This window comes from Mastigoproctus giganteus, chromosome 3 (genome assembly GCF_048544385.1).
Source record: "Mastigoproctus giganteus isolate SK-2022 chromosome 3, ASM4854438v1, whole genome shotgun sequence".
Classification (NCBI taxonomy): domain Eukaryota; kingdom Metazoa; phylum Arthropoda; class Arachnida; order Uropygi; family Thelyphonidae; genus Mastigoproctus; species Mastigoproctus giganteus.
Window position 1 is genome coordinate 89,859,186 of NC_143577.1, and position 18,405 is coordinate 89,877,590.

General features: G+C 37.5%; 1 protein-coding gene across 1 annotated transcript in view; it reads left to right on the forward strand.

Annotated features, from left to right (window-relative positions):
• Positions 1–18,405, forward strand: part of LOC150088147 (wings apart-like protein homolog) — a 184,899-nt gene that overhangs the window by 139,092 nt on the left and 27,402 nt on the right. The window contains exons 12-13 of the mRNA XM_090370044.1: positions 4,518–4,652; positions 16,595–16,742. Coding sequence (XP_090226170.1) covers positions 4,518–4,652; positions 16,595–16,742 — 283 coding nt within the window. The remainder of the gene's footprint in view (positions 1–4,517; positions 4,653–16,594; positions 16,743–18,405) is intronic.

Here is an 18,405-nt window from a genome sequence, read left to right on the forward strand (position 1 = left end):
AAGATTATGACAAAAGCCTCTACATGCAAATGGAATGGGCAAGTAAGCGTCAATGCCTTATTATGGGTGATTTCAATCTGCCTCTAATTGATTGGAGTAAATGGGAAGGAAACTCGACATGGGGAACAAAATTTTTAAATCAACTAGATGACTGTTATTTGTATCAACATGTCAGGGAAAATACTAGAGAAAAGAGTATCCTAGACCTCATCATCACACATGAATCAGATGACATAACAGGGCTGACAGTAGAGGAACCAGTAGCAGGAAGTGATCACGGAGTTCTACGGTGGATGATGACGAGAGAGGTAGCAGAAGTAAAAGGCAAAGGAATGGGTTTTAATTTCAGAAAAGGAAATTACGATGCCTTAAGGTACTACATGGCCTCTATTAACTGGGTAGATATCGCGCAGAGAATGAATACAATTGAACTGTGGTACGCTTTTAAAACATTAATCACAGATGCCTTGAATGCGTATATACCATTAAAAAAATACTCCACGAGGAGGGTTCCAAGTTGGATGACTAGTGAAGTTGCCGCATTACTTGAGCAGAAAAAGGTGGCGTGGAAAGGTTACAGAACAACAAAAAGTACTGAAGCCTATAACAGCTACAAGGTGATGTGTAATAGAGCCACAGAAAAGGTTCGACAGGCAAAGGCAGTTTATGAGAAATCACTAGCAAACAGAGCAAAGAGGGGGAATAAAGAATTCTTCACATATATAAATGCCAAGAAGAGCAGGACAAACCAGATCGGACCTTTATGTAAGGGAAAGGGGATAGTAATAAATACACCAGCTGCCGTTGCAGATGAACTCAACAGTTATTTTGCATCGATATTTACAAATGAAAAGCCTTTTGTGGCAAAGGGAAATTGTGGGAGCGAAGTTAAAAAATATGTAATTAATGATATTGAAATTTCGCAAGATTATTTAATGAAAAAACTTTCGAGCCTACAGACCAGTAAGGCTCCTGGAGTTGATGGAATATACCCTATAATCTTAAGAGAGGCGGCAAGCGAGTGCATTGAACCATTGAGGCTAATTATGCGAGCATCATTAGACTCTGGGGAGATTCCCTTGGATTGGAAAAGTGCAAATGTATCTCCCATACATAAGGGTGGCTCTAAAAGTGAAGTTGGAAATTATCGACCTGTCAGTCTGACTTCAGTAGTAGGGAAAATCATGGAGGCAATGATCAAGGGTGGAATTCAGGATCATTTGGATCGAATTGAAATTCTCAAGGATACTCAGCATGGTTTCGTAAAGGGAAAATCATGTTTAACAAATCTGGTTCGCTATTTCGAAAGGGTCACTCACGAGCTGGATTTAGGGAATAATTTCGACATTGTTTATTTAGATTTCAGCAAAGCTTTTGACTCAGTCCCACATGAGCGGTTGCTTTATAAGCTGGAACAGGTTGGAATCACTGGGAAAATCCTTAGATGGATAGAAGGATGGCTTCAGGGTAGGAGGCAGAGGGTTGTGATAAATGGCTATTCCTCAGATTGGGTTGATGTAAGAAGTGGGGTTCCCCAAGGATCAGTATTAGGACCACTGTTGTTTTTAATTTTCATAAACGACATTGATGAAGGGATAGAGGGCGTGATGTCTAAATTTGCAGATGATGTTAAAATTGGGAGAGTAGTTAATGATCACTGTCAAGCTGAGCTTCTTCAGAGAGACCTAGATAGACTTCAGGAATGGTCAGAAAAATGGCAGCTGTGCTTTAATCCAACAAAGTGTAAGGTATTACACCTGGGAAACAGTAATCCCAAAAAAACTTATTCACTTGGTGGAGTTCAACTAAAGCCAGTACTGGAGGAAAGGGACTTGGGTGTTACGATACGGTCAGACATGAAATTCTCTGAGCATTGTAAACAGGTTGCAAGGAAGGCCCATGGTGTCCTATCAATGATCTATCGAACTTTTGCAAGTAGAGATAGGGACGTGATAATCCCATTATATAAGGCTTATGTTAGACCACACTTGGAATACTGTGTTCAAGTATGGAGACCGCACCTGAAGAAAGACATCGAGCTTCTTGAAAGGGTGCAAAGAAGGGTAACTCGCCTGGTGAGATCGGCAAAAGGGCGTCCTTATGAAGAAAGACTTCGAATATGTGGGTTGCAGAGTTTGGAAACTAGACACCTTAGAGGAGATTTGATTGAGGTGTTTAAGGCTCTGAGAGGCATCAGTAAAATGAATGAGGACAAAATTTTCAAGATTATAAATGATGCTAGAACTAGAGGACATAAATTCAAGTTACGGGGGGAAATGTTTAGATTGGATTGCAGGAAGTTCTATTTTAGCCAGCGAGTTATAAATTACTGGAATAAGTTGCCTTCATGGGTGGTAGAGGCCGACAGTTTGGGGAAATTCAAAGGTCATCTGGATAGTACTTTCGGGTAAGGGAAGCACATAGGATGATAGGTTTAATTTCCTTTTTATTTATTTTTTATTTTATTAATTATTATTATTTAGTTTTTTATTTTTATTTTTTTGTTTTTATCATTGTTTTGTTCGGATTTATTTTTTTTAATTTTTTTTTTTTTTTTTTTTTGGCTGGTGCAGCATAAGCCATAGGCTTTCTTGCACCATGCGGCCGTTACTAATACTAATACTAATACTAATACTAATCACAACATCGTGGTGTCGGTAAATGTCGTGGTTGGTTAACCAGAAGTGTTCGGCAATGGCCAAGTGTTCTATATCCACTATGTTTCCCAGTGTAGCAGCCAGTGCAGTCACGGCAAGAGATGCGGTAGACTAGACCACTTTGTAGTAGGGTGGGAACCAGTGTTTTCACTTTAGAGATGATCGTAAAACAATGTATGCTGGCCAGTTTACCAACTTCCAGTCAGCACACGCGCACAGCCATCTTCTTGCCACTGCACGAACCTTGTTAACCCGTGCCTGGACCCACTCTAGTTCTGTAGATGAGAGGTGCACCGAGATCGCTAAAGCCAAGGCAGATCTTGCGAGGTGTGGCTATCCCACCAGTACCCTTGACAGGTGTTACCTACAGGCACATGACCACATAGCGACCAACAGGAACATCCAAGGTAATGACTCAACTGCAAGTGCCTTTATTCCATACTACCTTAAACCTATCACAGCAGGTTTCTAGGGTCCTAAAATCACATGGGATAAAATGCATATAACTCCCAGGCAGAAAGTTACGATCCCTCATCTCTAAAGTGAAAACACTGGTTCCCACCTTACTACAAAGTGGTCTAGTCTACTGCATCTCTTGCCATGATTGCACTGGCTGCTACATAGGGGAAACTGGGAGATGGCTTGGAAAATGTCTAAAAGAGCCATCCGCTTAGCGGACATAGAACACTCGGCCATTGCCGAACACTTCTGGTTAACCCACCACGACATTTACCCACACCGCGATGTTGTGATTGTAGATAGGTCCTGGCACTACCGGCAGCATGCCTGGTTGAGGTCGTTGAACATCACATGCTCTAATACCTCAGTCAACAGGAGCAGTGGATGTCATGTCCACCCTATCATTGAAGCAATCATTTTGATGAATGACAAACGTTGGCAACATGTATCACAGCCACAGGCTTCAACATCCAACAATTAACCACACAGTTCATATACATGACTGGCAGTACACGCCCTCATGTTCCACAGTCTTAACTGTCACTTTGACGGATGGTTAGCAAACTAAACGAAAGCTTTTGTATGTATCTAATTTAATATATGTGTGTCTTCCAATTAATATTAAACTTGTCATTACTTATTCTGTCTCTGTTTTGTAATAATCAAAAATAATAATATGAATCCAGAGTGCACAGGCCTCTTTAGTCATAATAGATGAAGATATGAGGGTAAATAGAGGATTTGAGACTGAAATGCCACCTTACATAGAACAAATTTAAAATGGTAATTAATGCAAAGAATAAGAGATAGATATAAAAAGTATAATAATGAACAATAACTAAAAAGTGCTCAGATATATGCATGCAATTATCAAATCATCAAATTTCGCTCTGTGTATTGTAATAATAAAAAATAATAACTTCATCTATTAGTTTTCAATCCTTTTATTCATATTGATATAGTCTGTTATGCTTTTCTTATTCCTGTTGCTATCTTTATGTTGAAATACTGTGTTTGCAATTAAAAGTGCCTGGCTTGCACAAAACTCCAGTAGCCTTTTATCATTATTATTCAGTTCGCCTTTCTCTCCAGGGGTTCGAGCCCATCACCACCAAATACGGAGGATGCGGAAAGATCAGGGAATGACCACCGCATATCCCAGAGCAATATGGCCTTAGTTGCTAATGATCCTAAAAACCAAATAACAAACAAACAACAACTTTCTCTCCAATATAAAACGTTCCATTTAAAATAGCAAAAAAATATTTTATACTAAAATATTTTTTGCTATTTTATATTTTAATATTTTGCTTTTTTTTATTACTTATATGTTCCACTTATATTTGTAATTTATCTCTATTGAAGTTGCTCTTGTTTGATAATGATAAATTATTTTTGAAGGCTTTGGGTATCATAATCCATCTTTTGAGGCATAATACTGCTATTCTGAAGAAATTATATACAATTTGTTCTGCTATATTTTATCCTGAGAGAAATGTTGCAAAAGAAGTATCAGCGGTCCAACTAATCATTGAGGTAGGTACTTACTTTACTTGTTATATGCTAACAGTTTACTTTCAGGATATGTCCATTATAACTCATTGTGAATTTTGTGATGAAGTTATGAATACATTATGGATGAAATAACCAACTGAAGTAACTGGGACAGCATAAGTCATATGCTGCACTTGGGCCTTCACTTGAAGAACCCCAAGTCAACAGATAAAATATTTCGTAAAAATTCCATTTTCATTCAGCATGCAGATGAAATTACTGTAAACAATAAATTTTTCATACCACTTAGGGCCATTTTCATACATTCGTCTGGCATCAGTTTGAAAATAGTATAAAAATGCAATAAGGCCAGGCAACAGAATACATTTTTGAAATGTATTTTGGAGCTTCCTCTGCATAAAAATGATGAAATAGAATAATAATAATAATAATAATAATAGGCTTAAAATTACAAAAAATTTAATTTTTACATTATAATTTTAGCTTAACCAACAACCGATGTGATTACAAATATTTCAGTTATATATCACCTAAAATGTCTTCCTATGTAATGTAATGAACCCGCATTACTGGTTCAAAACAGTCACTTATGGAAAATTGATTTCAACAACTGTTGAAATCAATTTTCCATATGTGACTGTTATGCAATTTGTATCTTGTAGGGGTAGATGAGTTCATCTTACTAGTAGGAATAATATTATAACCATAGATTAACCCTTTAGGTTCTGTACCTGATTATAGTCAGGTACTGTATTAATCACTATATTAATAGCCTTCACTCAGTTATACATAAGCCTTAAATTCAATGGGCTGTGTACTATGATCACAAATAGTCAGGTTACTAAAACTTTTCAGATAGGTGCTGTCATCTCTTGACTTAAATAAACATCTATAAATATCAGATGTCGCAAATGGAAGTTATTGTTTACGAATTGTGAACATAACGTGTGACTCTATAGCAGTGGTTCCCGAAGTGGGCGGTGGATTTACCTTGGGGGCAGAAAGAAGCAAGAGGGTGGTAGGGGGGGGCATTTGAGGCTCAGTGTGTGTTGATCACTTATTTACTATTGTTCGGGTTAGCGCATAGCACAAATATTTGTACATATTTGTTAAGTAATTATACATGGTGTCACACAAATGGTGTGCAGAACTGACAAGATTCCATTCTTGAATTAAGTGAAAATCACGTAACCTCATCTGAGTACAGCATTTTCAGGAAGTATACTATCGTCCTTAGAAACAATGGTCTCTGCAGAATTTTTTTATTTCAAGCATAAAAGGTTCTTTTACTTTCATTTGTATGCCAAGAATCAGCATATTTAATGAAAAATAACAAAGATAAAATAACCAGAAATAGAAAGAAATATTGTACTGTGGCAATCATATAAATAAGGAACCATGCAAACAGTAAATGTATTTCCATCTTAGAAAATGAAATGAATATTTGTGTTTTGTACATAAGTAAATAGAATGCCCAAGCTCACCCACTCTTCTTATGAAACCACTTATTGAACATTTGAGGAAAGCACGTCCTAATATAGTAGATAAGAATTTAACAATTTTTCAATCACTTTGTATTAAATTACAAAAGCTGCCAACTCTGTCAAATATATTTTGTAATGCCTCACAGTATTTCATATAGTATTTCATTGTTGATTGCCAAGTCTAGAAAGCTACATACAATTGGTGAAGAACTCATCTTACTAGCAGTAAGTTGAGGTTCTGAGTACTGTTTTACATAAGTCACCACATGAAGTAATTAAGAGAATTCCTCTAAGCAACAATCCAGTTCAAAGACGCATAGATGAAATGGCTGAGAATGGGGAAGATATGTTGTGTAGCATACTAAGGAATACAGAATTTGCATTAGAGCTAGTTGAGTCAACTTTGCCAGGCAATGAATCTTTGTTGCTTCTAGCATATGTGTGCTTTATAAAAGATGAAAATTTAGTTCAAGAGTTGTTGTTTGCAATGCAGTTAGAAACAGATACTAAAAGTGAGTCAATGTTTCGTGTTGTTGAGCAGTTCTTTAAAGACAAGAAAATTTCACTTGCTAACATACTTGCTCTTGCGACAGATGGAGCTCCATCAATGATTGATTGCTACCGTGGTTGTGTTGCATACTTGAAGAAAGTTGTACCAAATGTCTACCATTCACTTTGTCATTCATTGCCAACATCTGGATGCAAAAACCTCACCGATCACCTTCACAAGTCATTACTAGTGTTAATTAAATCAAAGCCCATGCTCGCTCTCAACTATAGGCTATTCTGGGAACTTTTTGTGTTTAGAATGATGATTTTCATGGTTTTTTGCCTCATACTGAAGTTCATTGGCTATCAAAAGTCAACTGCATAAGATGCTTTTATAACCTTTTTGACTGTTGTGGAGTTTTGTGAAGAGAAAGATGCTTTCTCAGGGATAAACTTAAAGGTATCTGGCATAACATTGCATATTTGTCCAAACTATTTGCAAAGTTCAATGAAATTAATTTACTTTTGCAAGGAAATAATATTAACCTTATTAAGGCCAAATCTGTAGTATCCACTTTTATTTCAAAGTTACTACCATTTACTACCCAAAAACTCATGAATTTCATCTATCCATCTCTGCCTTTGTCTTCCAGGTTTTCTTCTAGCTCCTCTTGGGTACCATTCTGTTATTTTCTTAGTCCATCTGTTATCATGAATCATGTCTTCGAGCTATGTGTCCTGCCCAAGACCATTTTAGTTCTTTAGTTTTGAAAAAAATGTCCTTTACTTTCTTTTACTTTTTAAAAGAATGTCTTTTAGTTTGCTGCCTAATCCATGTGTTTCTCTTCTTATCTAACGGTCTGATTCCCAGTATAATTCGTTCCATTCTTTGCTGTGTAGTTCTCAGCTTCTCTTCCATTCTTTTGGTGAGTGCCCAAGTTTCACTTCCATAAGTCATGGTGGGGAGTATACATTGATTCATTATTTTATGTTTCAGACAAACTGGGATATTGCTCTTCAGTATGTGACTATATTTCCTGAATGCTATCCATCCAAAATTTATTCTTCTCTTGACTTCCAGCCATTTATCATTATTACAGCTAATAACTTGTCCCAGATAAGTATATGACTCCACCTTTTCAATTACTGCTCCTTCAATCATTATTTCCCTTTCCGTGGCATACTTGTTCATCATTACTTTTGTTTTAGCCATATTCATCTTTAGTCCAAAATCCTTACTAACTGTGCATAACTGATTAAGATTTTCCTCTAATTCTTTGGGATCGTGGCTTATGACCACAATGTCATCTGCAAATCGTAAATGGTTTAGGTACTCTCCATTCACATTGACTCCTTTCTGCAACCAGTCTAATCTTCTGAAAGCTTCCTCAAGGGCAGCAGTAAACAGCTTTGGAGATATTGTGTCTCCTTGTCGAACTCCTTTCTCGATTTTAAATTTCCTACTGTCTTTGTCTAGTCTAATAAAGGAGGTAGCACTCTCATATATTTTCTTCAAAATCATAATATATGGGGTATCTATGCCTTGTCTTTCCAGTGCCCGAAACATTGCCTTATGCTGTATGTCAAATGCCTGTTCATAATCCACAAATGCCAGGCATAATGGTGTTTTATATTCATTTGCTTTCTCCATTAGCTGTGATATTACGTGAAGGTGATCCATAGTTGAGAATCCTGTCCTAAAGCCAGCTTGCTCTTTCAGTTGATTCTCATCAAGTATTCTTTCTAATCTGTTAGTAATGACCCTTGTGAACAACTTGTAGATGTGGGATAACAAGCTAATTGGTCTATAATTTCTAATTGGGCAATGCTCAAAACAGAAGGAACTGGAAAGTTGCTGGAGAGGCCTTCATCCTGCAGTGGATTGAAAATGGCTGATGATGATGGTTTTAATGGTCATCCAACTTATCTCCAAACAAAAAAATCGACTCCAGGTTACTGAACATAGTAATTTAAGACACCTTCTAAGCAACTTTAAACTGGACATTGAGAAACTGGTATGGTATTAAAAATTTACAGAAAAATGAACTTGTTACTAAATGTAGTTCTAAGACTTTTGTTAAATGATTGTCAGATTTTTAAAGGCTAGAATCACTAGTCAAGTAATTTCAGTACGTTGAATTAAGTAAACCTTTTATTGGATATGAAATAAATGTGCAATGAATCATTACTGTTTTGAATATTTTTATTATCTTCCTCATTAGGTCATGCAGTCTGCCATCCTGAAAAATATTTTTATAAGTTAGGACTGGGGGAACCAAGGGACGGTGACCTGAGAAAATTTGGGAACTACTGCACTAAAGCATTACTTATATAAATATTTGAAGATGGTGAATCAAATCGAATCTGATTTTGAAGATTCTTAAAATTTCTTGTTTTGATGAAAGGGAGGTTAGCAGCAACGAGGAACTCCAACAGGTTAAGTTCTGATTTGATGGAGAACTTAGACATTTCACAAAGAAACAAAGGCTGGAAAGAAACTAAATGAAATGGCATAGAGATTTCCTTATGAATGCAGTAATCTAAAAGAAGTCTACCTCCTTTGAAAACTGTTTACAGAAGTTACAAAATTAGTAGCTGAAGAGACACTTATGCCATTAGCATAATTACAAGACATAGATTCTTCTCTTTACTAAGCCTGCTGCAATTTAATTGTAATAAGGAACAGGAAAATGGTGTTATGCACAAGTTAAGATCTGTGCTGAATATTCTAAGAAAATATTTTTGGAAAACATTTTGTCCATTTGAAAATGTGTATATATGAGAACTGTTCAAAAGATAACTTGGCATGAAACAATACATTTGTGCAAAATGACATAGGTTGATGTAAAACCATTTTATGATGAAAAAATTGCATGTATTCTTGATCTAATTGTTTACATGGATCCCCAAATGAGGTACCACTAAATGCAAATTTGGTTTAGGTGGGACTATTGTTATGCACTTAATTCAGCCATACCCAGATGAAGGCCATAGTATGTATGTGGACAGCTGATATTTGAAGTCCATTGCTGGAAGAAACTTTATGAAAACAAAACTAATTCTTGTAGTATTGTTCATCCTGAAAGAAGGGGAATACATTAGCATTAGCATTAGTAGAGGCATTTGATGCAAGAAAGCAAGCTTATGCAGCATCAGCCAAAAAAAAAAAAAAAAAAAAAAAAAAACCACTTCCACTTCACCCCTCTGTTCGTTCAAAATACCTGTCCAGCTGAGCCTTAAACTTATTTAGGCTATCAACCTCCACTACAAGGGATGGAAGTCTGTTCCACCAGCCAACCGCCCTCTGGCTAAAGGCAAATTTCCGCACGTCTATCCTACATCTGTCTTTCCTCAATTTGAATTTATGCCCTCTCAAGTGATTATTCTGAGCTAGAGGAAGAATCCCATCAGCATTGAGCATGCTCAAACCATTCAAGGCTTTATACACCTCTATCAGATCACCTCGCTGGTGCCTAGTCTCCAGACACTGTAATTTGCAAAACTTATGCCTTTCTTCGTAAGAGCACCCCTTTGTTCCATTCACTAATCTTGTTGCCCTTCTTTGTACTCGTTCCAGCAGCTCTACATCCTTCTTGAAATGAGACCTCCAGACCTGTATCAGTACTCTAGGTGTGGCCTGACCATTGCCTTATACAAGGGAATAATCACCTCCTTATCCCTGCTGGAAAAATTCCTGTATATCATTGACAATACTCCATGAGCTACTCTTGCAGCCCATCTGCACTGCTCAGAGAACTTCATATCTGCCTGCACAACCAACCCCAAGTCCCTTTCATTCTCTACCACTGTCAGTGTAGCACCACAGAGTTGATACGTTGCTCTGGGGTTGCTGTTTCCCATGTGTAGTACTTTACATTTGTCAATGTTAAACTTCATTTGCCACCTCTCAGCCCATCTGCTCAACCTTTCCAGATCCTGTTGCAGCAGCATAGTGTCAGTAGTGTCCTTGACAACCCTGCCAACCTTTGTATCGTCTGCAAACTTGGACATTAAGCTTGATATACCATCATCAATATCATTTATAAATACAGAAAACAATAATGGACCCAACACTGAGCCCTGGGGGACTCCACTAATAACATTAGTCCACGATGAGCAGTGTCCATTGATTACCACTCTCTGTCTTCTCCCCCTCAACCACCCCTTTATCCATAGCAGCAATTTGCCTCCAATGTCACACTGCTCCAATTTGTGTAGCAGTCTTCCATGTGCAACAGTATCAAAAGCCTTTCTAAGATCCAAGTATATAATATCAAAGCTATTCCCTGCATCCAGTTCTTTTGTGACTGCATCATAGTATCCAATCAAATTGGTCAGGCAAGACTTCCCCTTAACAAAACCATGCTGTGTCCGAGCTATAACTGAAGTCTTGTCTAAATGATCCTGCAGTGCTTCTTTAACCAGTGCCTCCATTAATTTTCCTGGAACAGAAGTTAAGCTCACAGATCTATAATTACTTGTGTCAGCCTTTGATCCTCCTTTGTGAATTGGGGTCACATTTGCACATTTCCAGTCTATGGGTACCTCCCCTGAGTCCAAGGAAGCTCTCATAATTATGGCTAAGGGTTTGCTTACTTCCTTTGCTGCCTCCTTTAATATAACTGGATAGATCCCATCCACCCCGGGTGCCTTTCTTGTGTTTATCTTCAACAGTTTCTCCTCCACTTTACTCCCAGTTATTTCAAGATTCTGTAGCTTACTGCTAGAGTTGAATACACCTCTGGCATTCCCCTTGCTGAATAACTCCTCATGTGTGAATGTCGATGCAAAATATTCATTTAGTTTGTTAGCTACCTGAGCAGGATCATCAACAGTTGACCCATCAATATCAAGTGGACCAATCTGATTCATCCCATTCCTTCACATTGTTTCAGTTTGAAGGAAAAATTATTAACTCCTGGTCACTGGCTCCTTTTCCTGAACATGGCATGGCCCTAATCATGCAACAGCATCAGAAATATGTGACAATCAAGAATCTGATTTTGAAGATCCTGAAAGTTTTTTTGTTTTAATAAAGTGGAAGTTAGCAGCAATTAGGAACTCCAACATGTTGAGTTAAGTTCTGATTTGATGGAGAACTTATCATCCTGCAAAGAAACAGGGAGAAGACAGTTTGGTTATCATTGGGCATTGCCCTTCATGGACTAATGTTATTAGTGGAGTTCCACAGGGTTCAGTGCTGGGCCTATTGTTGTTTTCTGTATGTATTAATAATATTGATGAAGGTGTATAGCTTAATATCTTAGTTTGCAGATGCTACAAAGGTTGGTAGGGTAATTAATGACATTAATGAAGGTATGCTGAGAAATGCCAATTGAAGTTTAGCATTGACAAATGCAAGGTAATGCATATGGATAACAATAATCCCAGAGTAACGATCAACTGTCTGGTACTACAGTCAGGGTAGTGAAAAATGAAAAGAGCCTCGGGGGTAATTGTGCAGTCAGATATGAGGTTCTCTGAGCAGTGTTGACAAGCTGCCAGGACAGCTCATTTGTTATTGATTACAAAAATATTGCTATCAGGGATAATGAAGTGATTATTCCATTGTATAAGACAATGGTCAGGATAAATCTTGAGTACTGCGTACACATATAGAAGCCTCATTTTAGGAAAGATGTACAGCTGCTGGAATGGGTACAGAGAAGGGCAACAAGACTGATGAGGGGAATAAAGAGGTGCTCTTACCAAGAAAAGAAATTTATGAATTTTTTTTTCATATATTTTAGGGAAGGAGAGTTTACCTTTGTCTTACCAAGAAAGGCTTCAGTTCTGATCTGATTGAGGTGCTTAAAGCTTTAAATGGCTTGAGCAAACTCAGTGCTGATGGGACTTGCTCAGACTATTCATATGAGGGGACATAAATTCAAATTGAGGAAGGATGGTTGCAGAATAGATGTGCACAAGTTTGCCTTTGGCCAATGGGTGATTGCTGGCCAGAACAAGCTTCCAATCTATTGTTGTGGAAGCAGATAGTTTTAGTAAATTCAAGGAAGAACTAGGCAAAACTATTGGAGGGAATAGATAGCTGAAATGTGTTTTTTTTTTTTTTTTGCTGATTCTGCATAAGCCTGGTTTCTTGCATCAGTTGCCACTACTAATACTAATGGCGTGTGTGAGCTTGAATTGGCAATCCATACCACATAGATAACACCTGGAATAAATACAGCGAGCAGCATTACACTTCTTTTACTTGCATAGGCCATATGATACTCTAAACCATGTGCAGAGTATGGTGTCCTATTCAACGCTTTTCCTTTCATGTAAAAGTTCGATACTTTTCTTTTCCTTCTTCATAATCCCCTGACACTATACTTTCCTTCCCAATAACATTAAATGCAACATCTGCCTATGAGATAAGATTTGCCATCTGAGTTGATGACGTTGTAGAGCAGACATCTTTTAAGGGCATAAAAGGTGATATTGTACACATTGGCACTAATGATATTAAGAGTAGGAGACTTGCGGAATTACTTAACAAGTTCAGGTTAATGGTGAAAAAAAAAAAAAGTTGCGAGTTAGAATTAAATTTGAAAGTGTCTGCAATTCTGCCCAGACGTGATAGGAGGGAATATATGATGAGAGCCTTGTCAATCAATTCAGCTTTGGACAGATTGTGCAAGGCTCATGGGATAGAATTTTTCTCAGTGTGGTCTGTGCTTGTTAACAGGAGAAACTTCTACAGGTATGGGATATGCTTAAATAGAAAGGGTGCAAGAATAGTTTCTGCTGCTATCGAGGCAGGTTTAGATGAGTCAGAAAACTGCTAGCTTAGGGGGAATACACAGACTAATAAATTAACAGTAGCCACAAGTAGAGGTGGAAGTGATTCTTGCACTGCTTCTGTTGAAATGAGCAGCAGCCTGGAAGGCAAGCTGCTGGGAGTCATCATGAAACAGGTAAATGAGGTTAGGGTAACTAAGAGTAAGAACAAGTGCACATATACTTGCATGTACACCAATGCTAGGAGTATATTAAATAAATTTGATGAATTTGAAGTGCTGGCCAAGACATCAAAGGCAGATATTGTTGGGATATCAGAGATATGGTGTGACAGAGATATAAGCATTGTGGAATTGGAATTTGGGGTGAACAATGTGTACAGAAAGGATAGGAAGGGAGGAGGTTTGATGCTGTTAGTTAAGAAACAGATAAAATCTATAACAGTGCATCCAGTTGACATGGGTGGACAGTGCAATGTTGAGTAAGTTTGGTGTGACATAAGCACTGGGAAAGGGAAAATGAGAGTAGGAGTGTGTATTGGCCTAATGACTGTGATGAATACAACAAATAACTGTACAGGGAAATAGAGTGGGCCAGTAAATCAGAATGTGGGATTTTAACTTCTGAGATATTGACTGGAACTTGTGGGTTGGTCACTCACACACTAGCAAAACTTTTATGGATTTATTGGATAATTGTTTCCTACAGCAGCAGCATATTTGAGAGGTAAAAGAGGGAGTAATACTCTTGATCTGATGATCAGCAGTGATTATTCATACATTAAGAATTTGTAGATAAAGGAACCAATAGATGGCAGTGATCACGGTGTACATGTAGAATTTATTAAAGATGTAACTACCATCAGGGGTAAAGGGAAGGGTTTTTGCTTTTGTAAAAGTGGCTACAGTGGTCTTAGACAGTTTGTAATTTCTATACGGTTGGACCAACTGCTGATGTTACCAACAGCAAATTCTAAATGGGAAGCATTCAAGGAATTAATCTTGTAAGTTACTAGGCTTTTATACCAACTAAGAAATGCCATTCAAGGTTTAGGCACCTCCGTAGCCAGGTGAGAAGGAGCAGCAGTGCGTAGCACACGCTTCTTGATTAGACCGGGGTTCAAGCCCGTCACCACCAAATACGGAGGATGCGGAAAGGTCAGGGAATGACCACCGCATATCCCGGAGCAATAACCAAATAAACAAACTACAAGGTTTAGGCCTAAATCGATGTCAGATGGACTAATGGGACTCATGACAGAGAAGAAAAATGCTTGGGATGCATATTAGTTATCAGGCGATGCAGACACCAATGGCAAATGTAAGCAAGTCTGTAATCAAGTCACAAAGGAAGTTAGGCAGTCAAAAGCAGATTGGTCCACTTGATATCGATGGTTTGACTGTTGATAGTCCTGCTCAGGTGGCTGACAAACTGAATGAGTATTTGCATCTACACTTACACATGAGGAATGCTGTAGGGAAATCGAGAACAGAAACTTATTGAACTCTAACAGGGAGCTAATTTTTTTTATAATAACTGAAAGGCACCTTGAGTGGATGGGATCTATTCAGTTATGTTACAGGAGGCAGCAAAGGAAGTAAGCAAACCCTTGGCCATAATTATGAGAGCATCATTAGACTCAGGGAGGTCTCCACAGACTGGGGATATGCAAATGTATCCCCACTTCACAAAGGGGGATCAGAGTGACACCAGTAATTACAAACCTGTTAGTTTAACTTCTGTTCCAGGGAAAATAATTGAGTCACTGTTTAAAGAAGCATTGCAGGATCATTTAGACTAGACTGCAGTAATAATTCAGACACAGCATGGGTTTGTTAAGGGGAAGTCTTGTCTGACCAATTTGATTGGATACTATGATGTGGTCACAAAGGAACTGGATGCAAAAAATAATTTTGATATCATATACTTGGAGTTCAGGAAAGCTTTTGGTACTGTTGTACATGGAAGACTGCAAATTGGAGCAGTATGGCATTAAGTGCAATACTTAATACCATATTGCTACAATGGATAAAAGGATAGTTGAGTGGAAGAAGACAGACAGTGGTAATCAATGGACACTTTTCTTTGTTTAACAGTGTTATTAGTGGAGTGCCCCAGGGTTTGGTGATTGGCCCATTGTTGTTTGGTATATTTATCAGTGATATTGATGAAGGTATATCAGGTTGTTAATTACAGTAATAACAATATGCTACTGCAACAGGATCTAGAAAAGTGCTAATTGTTTGTAATGTTTTGGGGTGGGGAGGGGATTGTTCACAAAGATTGCACCCACTCAAAATATTCACCAATAATCATTTTGACATTTCACAAAAAACAATTTGCAAAATGCCATTCTGCAATGAACAGAAATGCACTCATTTAAAAGTCATGGTTATTTGTGTTCTGTTTTAACACAAATGAGAACTTGAGGATTGCTGAAGGTCATGCACATGGTGAAATATTAATTTATGCTATTAGAATGGTTGTTTCCTGTGGATGACATTTTTGTGACTATGATATGTTACTGTTATGCCACTCCATACTTTGACAAACCTCAGAAACTCGCATCTGGCAAGTATGAGTTTGGCACACTCAGGGTCCTGAGCCAGATAATTTTTCTCGTCTCTTTTTTTTTTTTTTTTTTTTTTTTTTGGCTGATGCCTCAGGCTTCCTTTGCACTATATGGCTAATAATATTAATGTTGTGTATGCCGTATGTTTTATGAGTTTTTTAGTCACTTAATTTCAGTTGCATGACTTTGCGTTTGCATGGTCCGTGCTTATTGAATGTGTTACATGAAACTAATACAGATTGAAAAAAAAATGTTTGAAAAATATTGGAAATTGCGGACAGGTATTAAATAAGAGTAACACCAGTTTAGCACATACCTTGTTAGATGAGACACTTAGATTGAAAAGTTAAGTTTGTTATATACTTTCTGATATAAAGATCATTATCAAAGGCAGCAGTTTCTACCAAAAGTTTCATGGGTTTTAGCTGGTTTCATTTAGTTTCATAAAGTATATAATTGTTACAAAAATCATTGGCCACCCAAAAGAAGCTGCAAATACAAATAAATTTTTATTAAAAGTAAGTTTTATTTTGAGTAAATTTCTACATAGTAATGTAGAAGTATCCTCAAAATAAAACTTGCTGAAATATTAAGGAATATGGTACTTGCATTAGCTACTTGTTTGAATTTTTAGTATTTATTGCTGTGTGCTTAAATATGCCATTTTGTTTAAGTTATTTCTTCAAAGGCTAAAATTGGTCAAACAGTTTGAAGCTGAAACAGATATAATCCTTGACTCCCAAACCACAGGCATGAAGACTTCAAGGAATGGACAGAATCCAGAATTTAGTACGCCTTTGCCTACTCTAATTATAGATAAAGGTAATCTCTCTTAATGTTATACAAATTAAAAATTACTTAAATATGTATTTCTCTGAATGTACCATGACCATTTGTACTGAATTTTGAATTACTGTAGATAATATGAAAAGTGACTATGATATGTTACTATTATGAATGTTACCAGCAGATAGGTGGTAAATTGGTAACTGGTCACACTTCTTTTCTCACTTCATGTGACCAGTAAATTGACTGAAAAAAATCAACTCTCAAAAAAGAATCTATACAAGGAAAGAGTGAAAAGAAGTGAAAACTGCGTATGCATGCATACTCAGTACTAAGTCTCATAAGTTAATGTATATTTATTTGATTTTCTAGATCCATCAGTTAGTTACTGAACTAGAGCCGTGAATAAAGTGAGAGGTATATGTTGGAGAAGATTGAGGCATTTCATTTCCATGAGGAGATGAAAGCTCTCTATAGGGAGGATTGCCCATCATATGAGACTGAAAAATTGAAAAAGACAGTTCAGGTGTGGACAAAGAAGTGTGCACAATGACCCAAGAAAAGGGCAACGTCTCAGCCACAGACTCTGTCAGTGCGACTGGAACTGCTAGTCCTTAAGACAGACATACAACTATAAATTTTATAGCAAATGAAGTGGACATTAGCCATGGGTGTGTTTGCACCATAATTCATGGATTCCTACACATGTGTAAGGTGACAGCCCAGTGAGTTCCAAGATTGTTGACATCTTAAAAGCTTCACAGGAAAGCGTGTTCTGCACAATTTTTGGAGCTTTGTAAAGAGAATGTTGGGGATTTTTTGACAGAATTGGGAAGAAAAATGAATGCCAGGTACATCACTGTGATCCAGAAACAAAACAGAGCAGCAAACAATGGGCACATTCATCATCACCAACCCCCAAAATAGCCAAGGTTCAATTGTTTGTCAAAAGGTCATGTTGTCAGTTTCTGGACCTCTGAAGGTATCATCTTTACTAATTACCTCCCAAAGGCAACAGCATCACTGGAGGGTACTACAGAAACACTTGTGAAAGTTAGGAGAGGCTATCAAGTCCAAGAGATGTGGAAAGATAATTCAAGTGTCCACCTCCTAGCTGACAATGCTCCTGCTCCCAAGGCTTTCTCTTGCAGTGGACTTTGCAATTAGGTGTGGCTTTGAAAATCTGCAGCACCCACCTTATTCTCCTGACTCTCACCTTCAGAAAGAGGCAAGACTTCTCACTTCATTTTTTAAAATGAAGAAACCATTATGGAGCTATAGATTTCAAACTGATGAGGTAATTAAGGAAGTGGAAGCCAGGTTTTCTGCTCAGAGTGAGGAGTTCTATTCAAGAGACCTGACTCTAACTCAAATATTTTTAGGTGAGGGTAAATACTAATTGACTACCCCTTATATTAACGTGGACATTGAATCCTCTCTTCCACTCAATCCAGTGAGATTAGTATTACTGGCAATAGAGTGCAAATAAGTCAGAGATTTTGCTGTACCAACCCAAAAGGTGTTTCACCCTTTTCTGTAGGTATCTAGCCAGCAGGTCATTGAATTTCCTTAATCTGACTGCCGAAGATGACAAGAATTATTGCAAGAATTTACAACTTGCTGGCTGAAAGAACACTTTATATAATCCATCAATGATTCTTCTTCTTTGGTTTAAATTTATACCTCTTGTTCAGGTATT